Here is a 23783-nt window from a genome sequence, read left to right as displayed (position 1 = left end):
AATGCCTCCTGGCTGCCTCTGGCTCCCATCTTTTCTGCTGCAGGATATCTCCACCCTGAAGATTGCCCTTGGCCCCGTTAATTACCTGTGGGGGTCATCTTTCTGATTCCTTCATTTTGTCCTGTGCCACTAACCCAGGGAAGTGGCTAGGATTTTGCTGAGGGCTTGGAGTAACAAAGGAAGAAGAGAACACTGCCAATCGCATGTTAGAGCTCACTGTCCCAAAAGTGAATTGGCCACTCCCCACCTTGCTGGCTGTGCCTTCTTAGGCCCCATTATCACTCTCTTCTCATGCTGTTTCTTTTGAGACCTTTCTCTTCCCTTCCCTCCAAAATGCCTGATATTTTCTCATGCAGAGTAGTCTAACTTTCCCCTCCTCACCCAAACTAGGCTTCCAGGCCCCTTAGCAATGCCAAAACTCACCAGGGAACGATAAAATAAAGCAACTCCAGGGATCCAGGAAGAACCAGTGGAGACTTGGGAACTGATTTTCTCCTTCATATATCCCAGATCATATTCTTGGCAGTACTCCCTCCTTACTGAGCACAACATGCTCCTGGCTAAGGCTGGGCAGAGTGAATTTCTCTCCTTCCACAGCAGGTGTGATGGCACCTGCTATAGGCAATGCTGTGTTCAGCATTGCAGTCAGAGATGCAAGTCAGGCAAGAACCCTGGCCTCAAGGAGCCCTGGCTCCAGGAGTGAAACTTAGCCTCATCCATAAAAAATAATTGGAGATGGGAGGGGGCGGGGAAACCTTGGCTAATCAGAGCAGAGAAGAGCCCGTCAGGTTGGAAGGTCAAGGAGGGCTTCCTTTAGGAAGTGGCATATGAAGGGGGCCTGATCAGATGGCTTAACTTGGGGGACAAGCATTGGGGCAGCTAACCTGGGTGATGTAGGTTTTTTGTTTTTTGTTTTTTGTTTTTTTTTTTTAATCTCCCAGCCCTATGTCTGACAGATTTCACCTAAACCAGCCTTGTTAAATCTCAAGCCCCATGAAACCCGTTTCTGTTATAATCTCTCTCTCTTATCTCTTCCTTGCCTTCCTTTCCCATTCTCCTCCCCCAAAGGATGGGAAATCTTCAAAGAAAAAGATGTGTCACTGTAAGTATACAGCCCAAGAAATGGGCCAGATAAATTATTAAAACATAAAAAGACAGTTAGTTGTGGGGTGGGAAGCCCTCGGAGGCTGAATGGCCACCCCAGGTGGACAGCATGCTGGTGGCCCCTGGAGACCCCCTTTTCAGAGCCCTGGACAGGCTAACATTTTGCCACAAGGCCCATCTCTTGGGTTCTCACCCCAGACCCAGTAGGGGTGTCATGATTCCAATAGCGGTGAAGCCCCAGGCGCCTGCTGGGCTGGGAGGCGTCAGGGTGAAGGTGGAGGGGGGCTTTGTGTCTGGGCTGGACATTTGGGATTTGCTCCCTGGAAGACTCAAACTGCTAAATGCAGTTTTAGTTCTTGCTTTTATCTCTTTTTGAACTGTAAAAAGAAATTCCCAAGGGGAAGAGGGGATACTTTTTTCTCATGAAAGAAGAAAGCCAGGACTGGTTTAAGAAAGTAACCAACTTTCTAAGCACTGTGAGAAAGGATGCTCCAAGTTTTGCTTTGATTTAGAGGCACCCTGGTACCAGTGGGGAGGGGTGAGAAAGGCAAACAGAAACCCCAGATGAATTCCATTGCCTTTTTGGGGTCTGAAAGAGGGTGCCTACTCTGACTCAGATGCTCAAACCCCTGCCTCCCTCCTACTCCCGACCCCTGCAGTTCTGCCTCACTTGTTCATGCTCCTACAGCCCAGGGGTTCTTACTTCAGCATTACCCACATTTGATGCTGGGTCACTTGTTCTGGTGGGGTGGGGGTGGGGCTGCCTTATGCATTGTGGGATGTATAGCAGCAACCCTGGCCTCTACTCACTAGATGCCTCCAGGCATTACCAAGTGTCCCCCAGAGGGCAAAATTGTTTGCTGCCAGCTCCTTATGGGACGGAAAGAAAGAAAAATGGCCTGTTACCCCTGGTGTAACTTACCACACTGTTTACTCATTCATTACATTTATTGTTTCTTGCCTATCTTCCCCCTAGGTGAGTGGGAGTTCCATGAGAGTGGCAGTTGTCTGTTTTGTCCACTGATGTATCTTAAGTGCCTAAAACAATGGTTGTCACATAGCTGGCCCTTCATATTTGTTTCCAGATGGGAGACTCTCTTTCTAGTGGTGGAACATTAGTTTTGCACTGTGTTGGAACAACCTGATGTAGTGAAAACAAGCCTGGGCAATGAAATAAACAGATTGGAGTTCAGTTCCTAATGGGGTCATGGATGAACTGTGTGACCTTGGGCAAGTGAGTTCACCTCTCTGGGTTGAATAGGTTTCCTCCTTTCTAGAACAAGTATGAGTCTGCATCGGAGAGTGGTTGCGAGGACTATGCATGATGGAGGACGAGGACTGGCACATCAGAAGTACTGAATGAAGAACTGTAACATAAAAATGACAACAGTAATATATTTTTGTGGTTTCAGCACTCCTCAAATGAAACCACCCAGCCAACAGGATTATAATGTACCTGCTTATAACATTAGCCTTCGTTTCTACCAAAAAGGGTGTGTATAAAAGGAAGCTTGGAAGATGAAAGTAAGACACTTGGATGAAGAGGTTTATGACTCTGGGGGACTGTGAATTCCTAATGTCCTTTTGAGACATGTAGATCTTTTGGAGCGATGCGTCCCAATGCAGTAGCCACAATGCCAAGTGCAAATGATCACTTGTAATATGGCTAGTCTTTGAGATGTGTTTTAAGTGTAAAATACACACTGAATTTTAAAGACTTAGTGCAATACAAAGAATGTAAAATATCTCATTATATCTTGAAATTATACCATTTTAGATAAAAAGTGTTCCCTTGGTATCTTTGAGGACTGGCTCCAGGATCCCAGAAGATACCCAAATCCCCAGAATTCAAGTCCCTTATATAAAATGTCTTGTAGTATTTGCATATAACCTACACATACCCTTCTGTATACTATAAATCATCTCTAGATTCCTTGTAAGTCCTAATACAATGTAAATGTTATGTAAATAGTTGTTATACTGTATTAAAAAGTTTTTTATTCTTTATTTTTGCTGTATTATTCTGTTTGCATATTTTCAGTCCACAGCTGGTTGACGCCGCAGATGTGGAACCTATAGGGAGGGCTGACTGTATTGAGTTAAGCGAAATATATTATTAATATTTCATCTATTTCTTTTCACTTCTAAAAGATGCGGCAACGAGAAAATTTAAAATTACAAATGTGGCCCACATTATATTTCTATTGGGCAGTGCTGCTCTGGAGAGTCGGCAAAAAGGGCAGAATGGAGCCTCCATTTTACAGGTCACAAAACTGAGCACAGGGAATTCACGTCAAAGGTGGGGGCTGGTTTCACTCTGAGCTCCGGCTTTTCTCTTCCCACGCCCGGGCTGCCTGGTACCAGGACGAGCGTAACACGGACCCACAGTGTCCCCAGAAGGGGGCAGGCGTTCTGAGAGCCACAAAGGTGGGGTAGAACCCCTTGATGTCCACCGCCCCCCCACCCCCGCCGCGCGACCTCCCCGCAGAGACCTCCCCAGACAAAACAAACAAACCCATGGGTCTGGCGAACTGCAGCGGGGAGCGGAAACCAAGGAAGATCAAAGACCCAGCGGTTACCCCCTTCCGGGCCGCGCAGTTTGGCAGCGCGCCCCGACCCGGGCGGGCACCCACGGGCCCCTGGACGAGGAGATGCGAGAGATTGGCTGATAACGGGGCGCTTTGGACGTCTGTCGCCGCCAAGAGAGGGCTGGGCCCACACTGACCCGGGGTGTGCTGGGGTCTCCTCCTGGACTTCCCAAATAAGAAACTAGAGGAGTGCGCTGGTGGGGGGCAGGGCACGGGGCGGGTAATCAACACTTTCTGTAGAAGGTAGGTCGTGGGAAGACTGGGAAAAGGCAGCGCTGTCGAAGCTTGCACCTGAGCAGCTCAGGTCTCCGCTCCCGACCTCAGTTTCCCCACCTGTAAATTGGAGCCGCCGAGTCTCGCCCTGCCCGTTTAGAAGGAACCTGGAGCGGAGGGAAGTGACAGTACAGTTGGCGAGGGCCGGGGTGTTCTGTCCCAATAAGCCTCCTGGAAAAGCTGCCCAGTGGGGTCCCCAGACCGCGGCTGGGAGCGCAGTCTGTGTCCGCCCCTCCGGTCCGTGCCCCGCCCCCGTCCCCGCCCCGTCCCCGCCCCCTTCCCCGCCCCCGCCGCAGCCCGCCTCGCCTTTGATGCGCCGCACCGGCCAATGGGCGCGCGGGGAGGCGCGGGCCGCGGCGGCAGGCTGGGGGCTCCGCGCTCCCGGGCGTCAGTCGGGCCGCGAAGACGGCGGCAGGAGCGCGTCCCGGCTCCGCCTCGGGCTCCGCTCGGCTCGGAGGCTGAGGAGAGGAGGAGGAGAGCCAGGCGAGGCGCCAGGCCAGCGGGCCGGGCGCATGGCTTAGGGACGCTCCCAGCCGCCGCAGCCCCAGCATGGGGAAACTTCACTCCAAGCCGGGTCAGTGCCCCCGCCCGCGCGCTCGCCCCGGGCCCCGCCGCCCTCGCCGCCGCGGTCGCTAACTCTCTCCCTTCCTTTCTTTCCTTCTCCCGCCGCCGCCGCCGCCGCCGCCTCGCGATGTGCCTACAGCCGCCGTGTGCAAGCGCAGGGAGAGCCCGGAAGGTAGGGGCGCGCGGGGCGCAGACCTCGGGGATGGACGCGGGGGACACCGCGGCCGCGGCAGAACGGCCCAGCCCACCAGGTCTTATGACCAGTGCCACCCCCAAGCCCCAGTTCCGGCCACCGGCTCCCCAAGCCCGCTCCCGGAGCAGCCTTCGCGCCCCCTCCTCTGTCCCTTCTACCCGCTCCCCGCGGTCCTGCGCTCCCACCGCTGACCCTCAACCCCTCCCCCTCCCGCGTCCCTGCCCTCGGCTCCCAGGGCGCCCTCTCCTCAGACCCCCGAGCGCCTCTCCGCAAGACCCTGCCCCCTCTTCCTGCCCCCCGGCGCCTTCTCCCGTATCCTGGCTCCTGCACCTACTGCGGCCCCTCTCCTGACCCCCAGCCCTCTCCTCTGCAGTCCTGGCCACCAGCGCTCCCTGGTCTGATCCCCAAACCCGTCCTCCAGGGGTACTGCTCACCCCTCTTGCCCTCTTCTGTCTCCTCGCTCCTGGGGCTTCGCTGAACCCCCCTTTACTTACCCGCGTCCCTCTCTTGGCTCCTGCCTCAGCCCGCGAACCCCCTCCTGGCTGCCGTGCTGTGGCCCTTCGCCTCCCACCGCGCCTCCTTCCCTCCGCGGGGGTAAGTTTTGGTCCCCGGAGCCAGACTCAGGGGCTTCGTGTCGTCCCCGCCCCAGGTGACAGCTTCGCCGTGAGCGCTGCCTGGGCTCGGAAGGGCATCGAGGAGTGGATCGGGAGACAGCGCTGCCCGGGCGGTGTCTCAGGACCCCGACAGCTGCGGTTGGCGGGCACCATAGGCCGAGGCACCCGGGTATGATTCCCCACCCTGCCCCACCTCCTGGCCTCCTTTCAGCCTCAGAGATGGGTCCCCAAACCCATGCACCCCAACTTTGAGCACTTTCCTGCACAGCTTCTGGGTCTAAAAATCTCTTCTCAGCTACCCCCTGCCCCACCAACGCGACCCTCTTCCCGGATGCCTTGGAGAACCTTGAAGTGCCCAGCTGGAGGCAGAGGGCTGCCTGGGGGAAAGGTCCTAGGTGGGGAGGTGGTGAAGGTCCAGTTGATGGGGAAGCATGTCTGTACTGGAGGGATCTGGGGATCTGCTCTGACTTCTACCTTGTTTCTGCCACCAGCATTCAAAGGTGGAGGTGGAGTAGGGGCTAGGGAGAGGGCGGTATTGGGGTGTCTGGGTGGAGGGTAGAGCTGTGCTAGCCCCAGGATCTGAATATGTTCTGATTGTCTGTGGCATTCATCAGTGCCACCTGTACAGGAACCCCAGCAGAGCAGGCGGCCCTCTGGGTGGCAGATCTAGGGGGACTGAGACCTGGCAGACCCCTTACTTGGCACATGAGAGAGAGGGCCTCATTCTACTGTAGCCTGGGCACAGCCCTGAGCCTTCACCCCATGGGTCCCTGAGGCTGGAATTCGTGGAGGAGCACTAAGTGTGATGGGAATGAGTGAGTCCAGCCCCAGCTCCTGGCCTGGGACTTGGCGTTCACAGATGTCCTGTGAGCTCCGGAACTCTGCACGGGGCTTTCAGGCGGTCTGCGTGGAACTCGCGCAAGCCTAGGATCAAAGGATGAATCAACTTTTTGATGTGACATTTAATTTTTTTTTTTTTTAAACTTAGAGGGGGAATAGACTGAGTCTCAGGTCTGGTTAGTTCTTTGGTCTTATCCATGGGCTGGGGAGAGGCCAGTGGAGACTTCAGATGTGTGTGTATTTGGGTGGTGGGACCTGGCAGCCGGCTTGCAGTGCTGGTGTCGGGAGGTGGACCTGTGGATAAAGTCAGTTCCTGTGTGTGGATGAAATAACCTCTGGGCCTGGGAGAAGCTCCCCTGTCCTCCTCCACCACCACTGCTTAACTGGGGGCTTCTCTGTCTTCTGTTGGCTTGGTCAGACTTGAAGCTGCTGTCCCCTAGTAAAGGTCAAATCTTGGTGGGTGGGGGGCACTGCAGTTGAGGCCCTTTAAAAACAGAACTACAAACCTTCCCTTCTTCTCCTGCCCTTTCTAGTTTTTGATCTACTTATTTATTTAAAGACCAACGAAAATGGTCTAATTTAGCCGTATGAACAAATGCATTTGCAGGTCCAGACAGAGGCCCACTGAGTGGATTTCCATTAATCAAGTTTTGGGTTTTTTCAGCCTGTTTATTTTTACAAAGTATTCCTGCAGAATGACATTTATTTGCAGTCCCTCCTTTTTCTTTTTTTTCTGAACTGCCAGGCAGCTTGCTCCGTGCTAGAGGGAAAACTTGAAATACAACGAGGGCTTACTTCAATTGACTTTTATCTTCAAAGCCATAACAAATGTTACCCGCATGTTTTTGGTGGGTCTCCTTGGCATCCAGTCTGGGAGGATGGGAGGGAGGAGGAAAGAGGGAGAGGAAAACAAAAGTCTGTCGTTTTTAATTAAATAGTAGTGTTCCCAGCGAGAGGAATGCAGGCCAGTAAAAGTTACCATTGGGGGAAGTGAGGGAGAATGGGGAGGGGGCCCCAGCTTAAGTCTGTGGCTTTGGTGAAGTCACGGAATTCTGTTGCCTGGTTTCTTCCCCTAGCTGAGGACAGCATGGGATGGTGCCTGTCCCCCTCCCTCCCTCGCCCCCTCTCTCAGAGAAATGCTGAGAGGTCATTAATGTTTGTTCAAAGTACTTTTGAAGATGTGAGGCTCAGAGCCGTTGGCGTGACATGTGTCAGGTGGTTGGAGGGTGGGCCCCAGCCATCAAAGATGTTAAGCAGGGGGCCGGCCTCTGTCTCCTTGGGAGTTGTTCTTGCTGCTGGGGACCCAGACGCCTGGGTTTTCACCAACCTTGGCCCCAGATGGCCTAGCCAGTGTGTCTGCAGAGGTAGTGATAAGGAGTCAGACCTTCAGGGGGAGTCCAGGGTGTGGAACAGCACTCCAGGGGTCCTCCAGGTGATTTCAGGCGGTACCTGGATGAATATTTTAAATCTTATTAGTTATCTTTTTTTTTTTTTTTTTTTTAAACCAGAAAAAAAAATAGCTAGGACATCAAACCCATGATTTTGCAGATATTATTGCTTAGGATGAAGCTAAGTTAAAAAAGAGTCTAATGTGAAGTCGATTCAGAGAAAAATATTAAGTACAAGTGGTCAAAATTGTGAATGTGGGAACGCAATGCCCAGTTTGGGAAGCACTGAGATATTGAACAGGACAGCAATGGGCAACCCTCAGGCTAGTTCATTTCCTCGATTCCCTCTGGTGCCGAAGGGGTAGCTGGTAGGTTCTTCCATGATATTATCAGGATGTAGGAGGGCGTGGGCTGCAAAGTCTGCTGGTTTCCAAGGGCTGGCAGAGGTCCTCCCACCAACCCCAAGCCTGTTTTGGGGCTAGTCTCTGCCTCCAGTCATTTATGTGGCCTGTCAACTAAGTGGCTGGAGACACAGTGGCTCATCCAACTAGTATTACTGTTATTGCAATAATAACTAGTATTTATTAAGTGCCTATATGTGTCAAGCACTTTGCTTACATTATCTTAATCCTCCCCATAACCTTGTAGTGTTGACAGCCCGCTGGTGTGGACTGTGTGTTTCTCCCTTTCTGGAGCAGTTTCTAGGAGAAGCCATGTGTAGAGAAGCCCTGTGCCAGGGCATCCGCCTGGAGGGTGCTGCATACAAAACTCCCAGAAAGGGGGTGCTTTGAGATGAGCCAGTCGTGGGGCAGGCAGAAGCAGGATGGCCCCTGTTTGCCCTCTTCCTTCCTGACGGGATCTGATGAACTTGGGAAATGTCCCAGATGAGTCCAAGTTGCACACAGGGTCCTGAGATGTGAAAGGGTGACCATGCTGGCATTAAACTAAGCCTGCCCTCTTAAATACAGAAATAAATGAGGTCAGGCTCTGTCCTAGTTATTTGTCACCTGTGCAAACCATTTTACCCTTGTATACCTTAATTAGCTCATCTGCAAAATGGGTATAATATTTTCGTCCCTGGTGGGTTATGATGGGATTATAACCGTTGAACCTGGGAAGGAAGTTAACCTACTGGGAGATTCACTGAAGACATTTGTAGGGTTGGAGATGGGGGCCTACAAACAGGGAGTGATAGGGCTGGGATAAGAGCACCAGAGGCTCTCTGCCTCCCCCACTCTCATGGCAGGCTCACTTGGAGGGATGCAGGCCAAGGGCTGGGCTTTTGCCCTTTCCATGGGGACATGAGCAAGTCCAAGGGAATATGGGCTCATAGGAGAAAAGGAATGAGAAATGGGAGGCACACGAGTAATGTGGAAGAGAAGCAATAAACTGACCAGCACACACGCCAGAGAACACTGTGTTAAACAGAATTAGAAAGCAAAATAAGCATCATAAACTCAGAGAGACAACGGAGGATGCTGGAAACATGAAGCAGCAACAGGCAGTTAGAGAAGAAAACCAATTGGAAACACTGGGTGTGGAAAATAGAATGGACAAGTGAAAAAGCTTAATAGATTGATTAAATAGTGCAGGGGACTCAGGTATCAGGTGGGAGACACTTGGTGAAGACCTGTGTGCCTCTGTATACACTCACAGGCCGATTGTAAATATGTACAACCAGATTTAAAACAATCTCCTCCCCACGGCCCCGATTGGCCCTTTTGTTCTTGTACAGCAGAGCTGCCCGAAGAAATAGGCTGAGAGCCATGGTGCAGGCAAGCCCGCCTCTGGATCAAAGGCGGCTGCCAGGCAGTTTGGTAATTTGGCTGGGGGCACCTAGTACATTTGGATATTTGGAGAAGATGAGGAGGGTGCAGGCTTACATGTCCCATGGGGACATGTGGGGTTGGGTGATGAGATTGGAGGCTGGCCCAGCTGTTGCCCGAGCGCCGGATTCCAAGGGAATTACCCTTGAATGATACCAGTTGGCACAATTAAAAGGCCCCATGTCTTTACCATATGGAAAGTGTTAGGCTTCTTTACGTGGTTTCAAAGCTATGTGCTGGGAGGTGGGCTTGACATTTGAGGTAGAGCATAAATTAAATATTTGGTGTTTCAGGATTAAAAGACGATTTGCTTTAAGGCTGGAGAAGGACTCAGGGTGGAGGTGTTTGGGCTTTGCTCACTGGCATTTTCGAGTTCTCCAGGGAGGGTCCCCTCTACTCACAGGCACCAGGGCCAGCTGCCTGGCCCAGCCTGGGCACTGTCTTTCCTCCTGGGGGGTGGGAAGCAGAGGCTGGGAGAGCTTGGGCTGGGCAGAGTGCCGGGGACTGGAGGGACCTTCTGGTTTTCCATAGGTCCCACAGGATGGGTGGGTGGTGGCCATGGGTGTCATCTTCTTAGTGCTTTAATGGGTCTTTGTGATGTGGTCTCTGGTAGAGGCTTCGAGGAGTGTCTTGTCCTCACTTTGAGACTTTTCTTCTTGGGGAAGGAGGCCGGATGCCCCTGACCCAGACTATGCATGCCTTCTGTTCTCTAGAGCCCAGGAGCACCCTCTTCATTCACATTTTTGTAGGAAACCTGGGGGAAATCAAATCCAGGAGGCACCTGCTATGGGTCCTACAAGGTCCTAGAACTCAGGGGACGTTTCTTCTGCTCGCCCAGTGGGGATGTTGGAAGGTAGGGATGGACGGATCGATGGACAGTGTTGCTGTTTGTACCAGGAAGCTCAGGTACACTCTGGGATCAAACCGTCTCCATGAGGGCATGAAACATCAAGGCTGAACTGTCAGCAGCAAAAAAAGAAGAAATAAATGAAGACACCCTCCCTGCCTCCTTTTTCCCCAGCTCCTCTTCCCTGGTCAGCTTCTTCCCTTTAATTCCTGCTTCCAAATTCCATCTTTTCCCAGGTCCTCCTGTCTGGACTGGAAGGGTAGAACCAGGCCTTTTCTTTCAGGCACTCAGCTTAATGAATTAATATAAATTGTTATCAATAATTCTTTGTTTATTATTTTTTTTTAGAGACAGTTTCACTCTACCACCCAGGCTGGGGTGCAGTGGCGTCATCATAGCTCACTGCAGCCTCACAGTGATCCTCCTGCCTCAGCCTCCCGAGTAGCTGGGACTACAGGTGCACGCCACTGTGTCTGGCTAATTTATTTTTATTTTTTCGTAGCAATTGGGTCTCGCTTTGTTGCCCAGGCTGGATTGAACTCCTGACCTCAAACCATCCTCCCACATCAACCTCCCAAAGTGCTAGGATTACACATGTGAGCCACTACACTTGGCCTTGTTATTAATTATGAGTTAATAAGTCCCTAACTGGGCCAGGCTCTGGGAATACAGTGGAGAATAAGAGAGACGTGGTTCCTGCCTTCCTGCGGCTTCCAATCTGATGAAGGGGACAAAGCAGCAGTGAGCACCCAGGCCCATTCCTAGGACTACACAGAGGCACTCTGGGAGGGAGGGGGTAGGACGGGCCACTGAGGCTGAGGAAAGAGGAGGAAGGAGTTGGAGATTGGGGGAAGAGCTGACCAAGGCCCCAGGCTCAAGCTGCCCTTGTAAGATGGGGTGGAGGGTTGCCAGGAGGCTTCTGTGTGGAATCAAGTGGGTAATCAAGAAGGGAATGTGGCCTCCAAGTGGCTCTGCAGCCTGTGGGAACTGGAAGTCGTTCCTGGCACTGTCTGTGGAAAGCCTCGCATGTTGGTGGCTCTTGGCACATCTGAGTTACCTGTCTGTCCCTCTGGACAGGCATGTCGGGTGGAGCAGGGCGGGCAGTCAGCGTGCTGCCCCTGTGTCACGGACAGGTCCTTGGGGGCACAACCCGGCCTATTTGGGTGGGTGGCCCTGCTGTCGTGTTGGGGAGGAGGCTAGCCGCAGGACTGCAAGCCCAGCTGTCAGGGCTACGGGGGACCTGTGGGGTGGGATTGCTCCTCAAGAAGGAGGCACTTCAGGGACCAGGGAACAAGAGGGAGTGACCAGCAAACCCCAGAGAAAGCTCATCGTGCCCCAGAGCTGCAGCGTGCCTGTGCCTATGGAAAGAGGGTCCCCCATGTGGGCTGAGCAAGGCTATCTGAGACAGGATGTGCAGCCCCCCTGGCACTGGTGAGCCAGGTGCTCTGGAATCCTCCTAGCTCGGGGGTCCTGCAGCCTCGCCCCATGGCTGTGAATCACAACATACTTGGATTTAGATGCTTTTGGATTTTTCACATCACTTGTCGGATTCCAAACCAGGCACTTCCGGCTGCCTCCCTGCCTTCCCTCTCTCTTGCCCACTCACACGTGTTCTTTTTGCCGCTGTTGTCTCTCACAGACATTCTTTCTCTTCTTCTCCCTCCCCACCTCCCTTCCCCCTCCTCCTCCTCCTCCTCCTCCTCTCCCTGAGGAAGGAAAAAAATTCAGTCTCTCACAAACAAAATATCTGCCATTCCGTTGGAGGGAGAACTGAGGCAGGAGCCCAGAATATCCTGGAAGGAACGCCAGCGAGAGTTGAAGGCCTCAGTTGTTTAATCTGGAAGGAGGACTTTGATGTCACCCTGCTCCGTTTATCCTGGGAAGCTTCCCGCTGCTTCATGGCTTCGACTCTCCGCGTGAAGGATGACCGAGCTCCTCCAGGGGCTGGAGGCAAGCCTGAGCAGCCCCGAAGGGCAGCCTGGTGAGGCTGCGCTCCTGCCAAGCCCAGGTGGGGTGGAGAACCTTCTCTAAACAAGCACTTCCAGAGACATAAGTAATTCTTTGATAGCTTCCTGGGAAGGCAGAAGGGAGCTGTTTAGCCGTGTGGGCACCAGTCGTGGGGCTCTGGGAGGAAAGCCTCAGGTCTCCGCACTGAAGTCATCCCCAGCCTCAGAGTGGTGGCGGCGTGGCCCGCCGGGGTGGGTCCTGGATGTGTTTGTTTAGAGGGCTCTGAGGCATGGGTCTGGGCTTCGCTTTCCTTACTTGTTAAGTCACATGGGCTGTGGCATGTGTGTGTGGCCTTGTGTGTGGCTGATGCCTTTCAGAGGACACCAGGGTATTGAGAGGGCTTCACACTGGTGTGGCCTCAGCCAAAGACTCCCTGCCTGGGCTTCAGATTCTCCAGCTGAGAAGTAGAATAAAATCATGGTAATTTAGCACTGTCTATTGAGTGCATTCATTCTTGCATCTGCAGTAGGGTTTTTTTTTTTTAAATTTAGAGACAGGGACTCACTATGTTGCCCAGGCTGGTCTTGAACTCCTGGCCTCAAATGATCCTCCTGCCTTGGCCTCCCAAAGTGCTGGGATTGCAGGTGTGAGCCACTGTGCCCAGCCCTATATATATTTTTTAACTTTTATTTTAGGTTCAGGGTACATGTACAGGTTTGTTATATGGGTAAATTGTGTGTCACAGGAGATTCGTGTGCAGGTTATTTCATCCCCCAGGTAATAAGCACAGTACCCAATAGGTAGTTTTAGATCTTCAGCCTCCTCCCACCCCGCACCCTCCAGTAGGCCCCTGTGTCTGTTGCAGCAGGCATTGAGTACCTGCTTTAGGCCAGGGACACCTAGAAATGCTTGGTACCTAGAGTGAAGGCCTTGATTTCATGGAAGTTAGCTTCTCATAGGAAAACAGAAATATTTTCATAAACAAGTTGTGCAATTTAAGTTGTGATATGTGCCTCCAAAAAGTACTGGATGTTTTGAGAACATGTACCAGGGGTCAGAACTCATCCGGGGTGTTATTCATTCCACAAATATTTGACTACTTTCTCTATCCCACGTGCTGTGCTTAGGGTGTTGTGGAAATTGTGAGGACTAGGACATAGTTTTTGCCTCTGTGAGAGTGGAACTAAGCTGTCCCCATTGCCTTTCATCAATTTTTCTTCTCTTATTGCATTGGTTAGAATCTCTCATACTCTATTTAACAGCTACCAAGTATGATACTTTTTGTTTAAGAAAGCTTCCTTCAACTCCTGGCTTTCTGAGCTTTGTAAAATCAGGAATAATTATTGAATTTTGTCACATGCTGTTGGGATGCAGATGGAATGGATCATTCTTTGCTAACGTGGTGTGTGATTTGTATGCTTGATTTACATTGCTGGATTTCCTAGTGCAACCTTCTTGGCCCTGCAAAATTCTTTGTCATGATAGATTATTCTTTTAAATGTGACCGCATTTGATAGGCTAATATTTCACTTTGGATCTTTGCATGAAATACTCAGTGCAAGTTAACTGTTAAAGTATAAAACCATAAGGGAAGCACAGGGCTGTGGAGGTTGGGGAGGGTTTTTTTGAAGGAGGTGGGCATGTGAGTAGGGATTTGAAGAGTGGTAGGACTGAGATCAGGGGTTAGAAACTTAAGGACCTACAGGGGCCAGAGAGGTAATATGAATGAATGCCACAGGCTCAGTGGGAGACATCTGAGAGGGGTGGGAACCGGGGTCACCCTTGGGGAACACACACCCTGCCTCAAGGGGGCAGTGCCACTCAACCCCAGCCAATCACTGCCATGTGGGAATATGACCCTGGTGTTGCCGCATGGGCTGATCATTAAGAAAATCCAGCTGTCTGGATTTTTATGTGAAACTTTTCCAATTTAAAAAATTCTTGTTAACCAATTAAAATTTTTAGAAAACACTTTTTTTGGGTGACTCAGACGACTGGATTTGGCCTGTAGTACTCTGGCTTGTGTTTGCTGATTTAGACCTTTAAGATTCTGATGGTGGTGGTGGTAGAGAAGTAGTATGTTAGTGATAAAAGGACACACGAGTGAGTATCATATGCACTAAACATTGTGCCTAATACATAATGCATTCTCTTGTAGAATCGTCACAACTGCCTCAGGTATTATTCCGCTATCACATAGATGAGGAGGCCGGCCCAGCAAGTTAGAGTCACTAGCCCAGCCAGGGAGAGCTGGACTCAGGCTGCATCCAAGGCAGAGAGTGCAGGCCAAGCAAAGCCTCAGTGCCAGGAAGCTGTGCACAGTATATTTCAGTCTGGTGGGAGAGCAATGTGGGAGGCACAGGAAGGGTAAGTAAAGATGTGGGCTGGGATGGGAGGCCGAGATGGGCGGATCATCTGAGGTCGAGACCAGCCTGGCCAACATGATGAAGCCCTGCCTCTACTGAAAATACAAAAAAAAAAAAAAAAAAAAGCCGGGCATGGTGCAGTCACCTGTAATCCCAGCTATCTGGGAGGCCGAGGCAGGAGAATTGCTTGAACCCAGGAGATGGAGGTTGCAGTGAGCCAAGATCATGCCATTGCACTCCAGCCTGGGTGACAAGAGTGATACTCTGTTTCAAACAAACAAACAAAAGATGTGGGCTGGGAGACTTTATGCTGAAGACCAGCATGTGCCCATAGAAGGTGCCAGAGGTGTGCTTAGAACTTATAGAATCAGACTTCCTGGGTCCAAGTCCCAGCCGCACCTCTCCCCAGCACGGTGGGGCCAAGTGATGGCTCATCTCTGATTCTCAGTTTTCACATCTGTGGAATGGGTAGAGTAATGGTTCCTACCTCATGGAGTTGTTTTAAGGGTAGAAATGGGTTCATTTCAGCAAGTTAAAGAATAAAGAAGATGTCACCCCTTCTCTCGCAGCTTGCCAGTGTTGTTTGCTAGTGATCACCCGGATGTGTGCTAAGTGTGGTACCAGTGTGCTAAGTGTGGTGAAGGAAAAGGATGGGGAAGGAGAATAAGGGAGGATTCTACTTCGGATTAGGGAGTGATGCATAAGTTGTTAAGACCCAAAGAATAAATAGGAAATAGCTAGGTGATGAAAGGTTTATTAAAAGTATTACAGGCAGAGGGCATGGAATGTGCAAAGGCCAGGAGGCATGCAGGGTTGGTACACAGAAAAAGTCTTTAGCTGCCTTCTCGGTGTCTGACTTGGAACCACATTCCAGTCTCTGAGGTGTAACGGCAGAACTATGTGGTGCAGCGGTGGGGAGTGGGCAGTGCCTGCTGGGCTGGGTGGTACCACTGTATGTTGCCTCCCGTCACGAGGCCTTGTCTCCTCGCTGCAAGTCTTCCATGAAGTGTTACTGGTGTCTGGACTCCAGCTTTCTGGTCAGATTGGAAGAGGTAGGGAGGAGAACCTCTCAGTCACAAGAAAGAGTGTCACCCTGGAGCGGATTGGCTGGCTTGCTGGGCTGCCCAAGCCTGCTGGCCTTGAGCATAGAGCTGGGGCCCTGGGGAGGGGGGAGGTAGAGCATAAAAGGACCCTGTTAGCAGGATGGGGCTGTCTTCCCTCAGGCCACAGCCTTGCTAATGGACTCAGGCCGGAGGATGTTTTCCTAACTTCAGAAGGCTGTGTGGGCTGGTGGGCCCCTCACTCAGAGGCCTTGGCTTGCGGTGGTCCACTGAGTGGATTTGGGGGTGCTGGTGTGTGGTGCCATGCTCATTCCATGCCTGGTTTCCAGAGGGAGCCTTGTTCCAGGACAGTTTTTGACCCTGACTTTGTTGTTTTACCCTTCTTTCCCCCTTCAAAGGCAAAAAGATGATTGAAGAGAACTACTATAATCCAGGAACAAAGTTGCCTTTTCAGCGGGCACTGGGGACTTTCTCTGCTTGCTCCCTGCCCTGGAAAGTCCAAAGGTACCCACTGCCTCAGCTGGTCCTGGGTACGTGCCTGCTTTCTCAGTGGCTGCAGGCTCAATGTGCCCGTGAGCTGCCCACTGTGTGCATAGCCCCGTGCTGAGCCTCGGAGCAGCAGCCCGAGGAGGAGGTGGTGACAGTGTAGCTGCTGCTTGCTGCATGTCTGCTGTGCGCCAGGCTCTGGGCCAAGCACTGTTCATAGTGCTGGCTTCTCAGAGCACCGTTATGAGGCAGCTGTTATTATTATGCCCATCTTACCCATAGGGAAACTGAGGCTTTAAAGAAGTCAACCACCTTGCCCAAGGCCCCTTGACTTGGAAGTGGAATCTTGCTTCAGCAAGATTCAAATTCAGATCAGTGTGATTTTAGAGCCAACTTAAATCAGTTTAGGTGAGTTTTTTTTTTTTTTCCAACTGTATGTCTCAGCCCCATTCATTGTTCATGACATCAATTTAGTGACCAAAATGAAATAGAAAAGAGTAAAAATATGAGAAAACATTATATATAGTAAGAGTAAATATTGTTTTATGTAATTTTTTGTTCTAGTTAAAAAAAATGTATACACACACTTCACACACACCTATACCCAAACGCATATACATATATCTATATCTATCTATCTACAGCAGAGGCACATTGTAAAATATAATTCTTACTATAGGTCATAATCAGAGTGTTAGAAAAACACTAGTGTGGGTCACTGGTGCAGGCCCTGAGCCTGATTGCCTGGTTTTGAGCCCTGGCTGTACTTCTCACTAGCAGTGTGACCTAGGGCAACTTTCCTGACCTCTCTGTGCTTTCTGAGCTGTTTGGTTTGTTGACTTTTGGGCCTGGGTCAGTGCTCCCAAGGATGCTGTGGGTTCTTGCTGCTGGCTCACTCCCTTTGCTTAGGGAATGAAGGGGATGAGCAGTCCCATGGGGGGGCCCCATGGCTTCTCCCCTGAGAAGCCAACAGCAGCAGCTTCATCCCAGGAGAAAGACAGACATGGCTGAGTTGTCAGGGGTTGGACACAATGCTGTGCTGGGAACCCTGAGCCTGGGGGTGCGTCCAGCTTAGCTATGAGGTATCTGTTATGACCTCTCCTGCCTTCTGCTTCCTCCTCTCAAATGCATTAAAGGAAAGGAGAAGGTTTTGTTTCTATTGCTGTAAAAAAAAAAAGTCCAAAAATTAGTGACTTGATCACTGTATGACTTGCTTGAGAGTATGCACTTTGGGCAGAGCCTGGGAGGGTTAAATTGTCTGTGGCTCCATGCGGCACAGTTAGGGTGGCTCTGACAGCAAGGGTCTGACTGCAGCAGCTCCAATTGGGTGACATGTCTGGGGCTTCAGTTCTCTTCTAGTTGGCCTCACCTCGTGGGTAGCTTGGGCTTCCTCACAGTATGGCAGTCTCAGGGTAATCCGATTTACATGGTGGCTGTCTTTCCCAAGAGTATGGAAACAAAAACTGCCAGGACTTTTTAAGGTTTAGGCCTGGAATTAGCAAAAACACATTCTCTTCATTAAAGCAAGTCACAGGTCCAGCTCAGATATAGGGGAAAGAACTACACAGGGGCATAAATACTGGGAAGTGGGATTCACTGGGGGCCATCCACACAGTCTACCAGAGAGTAGGTGGTCTCTTGAAGAGGGAGTGGAGTTATAGAAAAGGACTGAGATGTGTTCCTTGAGTTTAGGATCCTGGTGGTCACAGTTGGGTCTGGCAGGAACTGTCTTGGTGAAGTGACAGCAGAGGTGAGACTTGGGTGGCTCACGAAGGGACTGAGAAACATGTGCAGGGGAGCAGAAGCACATACTTACAAGAATATTCATGGCTGCATTTGGAAGAATGAAAAGTTTGTGACAATTCAAACATCCATCCCTAGGGTACAAGGTAACAGTGGTGTGGACTTCTCATTGAGCTCTCTGCAACTGGTGAAAGCCCAGCGAGTAAGGTCCTCTCTTGCTGACAGGAAAGAGACCCTGAAACACTGCTGAATGAGCAAAGCAAGTGCAAAACATTCATAGGCTGTGGTCCTGTTTCTTACAGTGTGCGAAAGTCTATGCAGGCCTGTGTCACTATGTATCTGCAGGGGCATAGAGAAAGAGCTGGAAGAGTACACGGTCAAGGACTGTTTCCCTGAGGAGTGGAGAATTTCGCTTTTCATTTTGTACATTTTTAGGTTGTTTGACTTAAAAAAGTGAGCATGTGCTACTTTTTGTATTTTTCAAAACGGTGATACATTTTAAAAGTGAATGACAGATGAGGAAACAACGTGTGTAGGCAACTCTATGGAGAAGGTTTGCCAGAAGGAGTGGAGACAGAAGACAGCAGCCAGAGGGTGTGGGGTTGGGGAGGACTCGGTGTGGCCGAGGACCACCTACATCCGAACCTCTTGGGTGCTGTTGGAAGTGTGGAGTCCTTGGGGTTTCCCAAGCCTGAGTCAGAACCTTTCTGTACTGGGCAACAGCTGGGCCGACTGGACCCTGAAGGAAAGGTGACAGGAGGGTGCAGGAGTTAGAGAGGGATGAGGAGGAGGGCATTCCCCATTTGTAGAGTAGCGGGACCTAATGAGCGACCCTACAGAGACACCAGCACAGGCCCTCACTCCTGACAAGCTCTCGCTCCGTGATTCTCTCTCCTCTTCCCACATCCCCAAAACTGTAGCTGCTTAAACTTGCAAATGGATTTAGAGCTTCCCTGGCAGTCATTGACACCTGCCTCTTTTGAAAAGACTGCTAGGTTCCCCCCTGTAGAATGGGAAGAAGAAGGGGCTGTGGAAAGGACCTCTAGACTGTGCTGACCAGTAGAACTTTCTGATGATGGAAATGTTCTGTGTCTGCATTGTCCCTTCTGGGAACCTGTGGCTTAGAAGGTGACCACTGGGACTCAGAGACTGCCTTTTAAGATATATTTTATTTGAATGAATTTAAATGTGAACTTAAATAGCCCCTCGAGGCTAGTGGCTACCGCATTGGACAGCACAGCCCTGGACGCATGGAGAAGATCCTCTGTGTCAGGCTAAGCTCAGTCCTCAGCGGGCACAGCCCTGGACCCATGGAGAAGATCCTGTGTGTCAGTCTAAACTCCATCCTCAGTGGGCAGGGAGGTGTCAAAGGAGTGATTCACAGCAGGTGGTCGTGGAAAGAAACCGCTCCGCCACAGGAAGCACTGGTTAACCCTCTTTGGGGCCTGTCCACAGCCTGCTCCTTGTAACATGGCTTTGTTCAGGCTTGGTGGGGGTGGCCCTGGCTGGCCACAGCCATGGCCACGGTGAGGAATGATCATGATCTTCCTTCTAGATGGTTGGATTGGAGCACCTTCTCGTGATGTCACAATTCGGGGCCTTTCTAGCCTTCTTAACCCTGGAGGTTCTGCTCAGCAGCTGCTACTGGGGTTCTTGAGTGAGGACTCGTCCTCTTGGCTCTGGTCTGGGGCATTGGAAGGTAAACTCCCTGCTGGGTTGGAGGCAGCAGCACTGAGTGGGTGGCTGTTTTGCAGCCAGGATTGACCCAGGGCTTTATGGCTTGCAAAACGTTCCTCACAGGGCTTTGTCAGGCATTTAATATTCACAGAAATGTGGCCAGGATCAAAGTTATTACTATGGGGAAACTGAGGCCAGACTGCAAAGTCCACAGGGCAGGTTCTTTATGGCTCAGTCTTGTATCCCTGGGCCTTTTGCCCTGGTTGGCACATGGCAGATCCTCAAGAACATTTTCCAGGTGGATGAGGCTCAGAGGGACCATGCAGCTTGGCCGGAGGGCACACAGCTGCAGAGGGGGCAGGGATTCTGTTCTGTTCCATCTAAGTCCCCACCTCTTTTATGGAGCCAGGATGTTTTGTGCCTTTGAAGAGAGCCTCTGCCCCTTCAGAAAGGGTCCTCACCTTTTTCCTTTCCTTAAATTAAGTCGTACGCATGGTTAAAAAAAAAAAAAGGAAAATCCAAAATAGTACTAAAGGTATGCAGTACACAGGAAGCCTCCTCCCACCTCCACCTCCCAGCTTCCCCCTCTGGAGACATCTGCTGTAGTGGGCTCCTCAAGATACTTCTAGCCATGCTCTGTTTGTGCATGCTTATCCCTGCACTGACAGCAGAAGCTGTCTTGGCCAACAAGACCAGGAAGCATTGGTTTTAGTAGATTAATTGAAAAATTCATTTAAGGTGGGAACCATACAAAAGCGATATAGAGGCCAGGCCTGGTGGCTCACCCCTGTAATTCCAGCACTTTGGGAGGCCAGGGCAGGCAGATCACAAGGTCAGGAGATCGAGACCATCCTGGCTAATACGGTGAAACCCCATCTCTACTAAAAATACAAAAAATTACCCAGGTGTGGTGGCGGGGGCCTGTAGTCCCAGCTACTGGGGAGGCCGAGGCAGAAGAATGGTATGAACCCGGGAGATGGAGTTTGCAGTGAGCTGAGATTGCACCACTGTACTCCAGCCTGGGCAACAGAGTGAGACTCCATCTCAAAAAAAAAAAAAAAAAAAAAAGGTGATATAGAAGCCAGGTGCAGTGGCTCATGCTTGTAATCACAGCACTTTGGGAGGCCAGAGTGGGAGGATTGCTTGAACCCAGGAGTTTGAGACCAGCCTGGGCAACATAGTGAGACCCCATGTCTTAACAACAACGACGACAACAACAACAAAAACTAGCAGGCATGGTGATGTGTGCCTGTAGTTCCAGCTACTTAGGAGGCTGAGACGGGGGAATGGCTTGGGCCCAGGAGTTTGAGGCTGCAGCGAGCCATGATCGCACCACTGCATTTCGGCCTGAGTGACAGAGTGAGACCATGTCTCTCAACAACAACTACAATGGAAAGTGATACAGACCTTAAATATTTTCTTTTAACTTAAGATTCATGTATACCTCTGGCTCTGCACCTTGCTTTCTTAATATGTAACTTTTTAAACTTATCTTGGAAATCATTTCATATCAGAATGTATAATCTTATTGTTCTTCATGGCTATCAAGCCTTCTGTTATAAGGATAGACCATCATTTATTGCATTGATTCCTTACTGCTGGGCATTCAGATCGTTTGTGGGCTTCTGCTTGTGGTCGGCTTTAGAGCAACAGTGTGCATTTCTGCTTCCACCCCTCCCCCTGTGCCCCCGACGCACACTGCACATCCTGATATGATCCCCGGGTATGGCTCTGCTATGTTTCTGGCAAAGCTGGAGTTTTTCCCCCTGGTTGGTGTCTACAAAATCAAGGAGGAAAGCAGCTTCAGGGGGAGCTTGTGGTTAAGTAGATGTGACCTTTCTCTGTGGATCCGTTGGGACTCTGGGTTTCAAGCCCATGTCAACTGTTTCATACAGTCAAGTTCTTGGCTTGTGTAACGAGGGAGTGGGCTTCAGTTACAGCTGGATCCTCGAGCCCAAGCTGTGTCCCAGGACAGCAATCTGTGTCTTCATCTCTGCTTTCTTTTAGATTGGCTTCATCCTTAGGCACACCCTTCCCAGGTAATGGCAACTTGGCTCCCAGCAGTCCAGGCTTCCAGCTTCAGCTGTTAGAGAAGAAAGTTCCAGCAAAAGTCCAGGCAGAGCTCCCATTGTTTTGACTTGGGTCGCATCCCAGAACCCATCCCTGTGCCTCTGACAGTCCTGAGTCACATGCTTGTCCTGGAGTGGAGGCTGAGATCACCCCCTTACCCGCATCCCTTGAATCTCCCTGATGAGAAACTGACTTGAGAGGAGAGGGCTGTAGAAAGCACACTGTGTGGGTGGAGCCAACAGCTGTGGATGGCCTGGTCCCTGCAATCAGAATCACTGAACAAGGCTTTGGTCAACAGCTGGCAAGGCTGGGTAAGGACAGGGCAGCCAGGTATCTGACCATTGATCCACCTATTTCTATCATATCTTCGAAGAGCCTAGGTGGTTTGCCACCTCCTCCATTCAGCCCACCTGGGTTACAGCCTTCCTTTCAAGCTTCTGACCTCTCTATGATGATCATAGGTTGATGATTTTTAACCCTCAAGGAGTGAGTAACTTCGCTTTTGGGAATCCACCGAATCTCATGTGTCTCTCTCCTTAGATAAATGCTCTTACATTGGTCACTCCAATTTCAGGGCACCCATGTCTCCAGGTTAGGAACTCCCATTTTAGTTTTTATGACTTTGGCTTTTTTTTTTTTTTTTTTTTTTTTTTTTTAAAGACTTCATTGCATTACTTCACTCCTTTTTCCCTTTGCGATCTCCCAATTCGAGGGGTGCATGGAGCTTAGGACCAGGCTTCAGACTTGGGTTTATATTGAACTGTGTTGATGTTGGGCCTTAGTTTTCTCACCTATAAAAAGAGGAACAGAATGCCCACCGTTTGGTGTTGTTTGAAAGATTAAATGATGAAGTAATGCACATGGCCATTGAAGTGTTAGCATGCAGTGAGCACCCAGCAGACATACTCAGTAGCCCTTTAAGGCCTCTGGATATGCTGCTATGTTCTGGAAGATTCCCAGTAAACTCGTCTCCATTTCTTTGGGGCCGAAAATAGCACCTGAAAGGGGCGTGGTTGCCGTTTGCCGGATGAAGATGTTGAGAGGGGACATCACATTCGTTTGCTCAGGAGTTCCCCTGAGATGATTGTTCCCATTTACAGAAGGGAAAACCAAGCCCTAGGGAGGTTTCAGGGGCTTCTCTGGGTGTCTTGGAGTTAGTTTGATTTAGCTGTGAGTGCCTTTTACACTCTGATCTTGGGACACCCCTCACTTATAAGCTGTACCTCCTCCTTGGCCAAGGACAGGCCACAGGTAACAGCTCCCTTGTGTGTTATGGCCCTTTGGCAGAGTCCCCAATCTCAACTGAGTCCTTTCCGGCCCCAGATCCCAGCCATGGCTCTGCTACCTGCCTGGCTGGACACCAGGTCTGGGGTGGTGGGTATTGTTCTGGTAGAAATATGAACTGGTGCTTCGCTTTGAGTATATTAAGACACAAAGTCCCTGTGGTTAACAGCAAATTAATCACAGTGTTAAGGAGGGCCTGTTTCGGGTAGACATGACTTCATGAGCTTGTCATAAAGCCGGCCTCTGCCATATTTCACTCCCCAAGATTTTTGACTTTCAGAAAAGGAACCGCAGATAGAGTTACCAAGTTTTACAGAAATATTTTTACTGGGCAGAAGATTGCTTTATGGCAAGAGCCAGTTATTTCAGGAGACAAGCAAAGAGCCCTTTATTCTCACGTTCTGTGGGAGGAAAATGTGGTGCCAGAAAGCCCGCTTCTTGGATGGGCCCCTTGAGAGGGTGGGCTGCATTTTTGGAGTTGGGAGTGGGTGACATGAGTTGGCTTGCGGAGGTCTGGGGGGCCCCTGAGCACCTGCCTACCTTTTCTTAACCCTCCCTGGGGATTTTGGGCTTATTTTGCAAGCACACATAAGCCTAAGGGTTTTGAACAGGGAAGAAAGGTGGTTAGCACTGGGTTTGAAACCAGGGCTGCATATCAGAGAGGGGAAGAAACTGAGAGTGGTAGGCCAGCCTATGGGGGGCCCCAGCTGGAGACACAGGAAGTCCAGGTTAGAGCTGGTGCTGCCATTTCCCGGCCATGTGATTCTGTCATTTCTCGTTGTAAACTGGAGATAACAGCAGGACCTGCCTCATGGACTTTCAGGAGGATTAAGTGAGAGCATCTGTGTCAAGCGTTTCCTCATTTATTCAGTCCATAATGTCTATGGTGATCGTTGGCAGTGAGAGAGAGGG

At 50.7% G+C, this 23783-nt stretch overlaps 1 protein-coding gene across 2 annotated transcripts in view; it reads left to right on the top strand.

Annotated features, from left to right (window-relative positions):
- The first annotated feature begins 4289 nt into the window (after positions 1 to 4289).
- The window catches only part of NKD1 (NKD inhibitor of WNT signaling pathway 1), an 86074-nt gene continuing 66580 nt past the window's right edge, over positions 4290 to 23783 (top strand). Inside the window, exons 1-3 of one of the 2 annotated variants that reach the window (XM_003916863.4) lie at positions 4290 to 4539; positions 4669 to 4701; positions 5372 to 5505. In XM_003916863.4, the coding sequence (XP_003916912.1) occupies positions 4515 to 4539; positions 4669 to 4701; positions 5372 to 5505 (192 nt within the window). In that variant the 5' untranslated portion in view covers positions 4290 to 4514. The remainder of the gene's footprint in view (positions 4540 to 4668; positions 4702 to 5371; positions 5506 to 23783) is intronic. The other variant, XM_031658260.1, reaches the window with a different exon arrangement.

The sequence above is a fragment of the Papio anubis genome, chromosome 18 (assembly GCF_008728515.1).
Source record: "Papio anubis isolate 15944 chromosome 18, Panubis1.0, whole genome shotgun sequence".
NCBI classification, from domain to species: Eukaryota; Metazoa; Chordata; class Mammalia; order Primates; family Cercopithecidae; genus Papio; species Papio anubis.
Note: the sequence above shows the minus strand (reverse complement) of the source record. Positions and strands in the feature narration are given on the sequence as shown.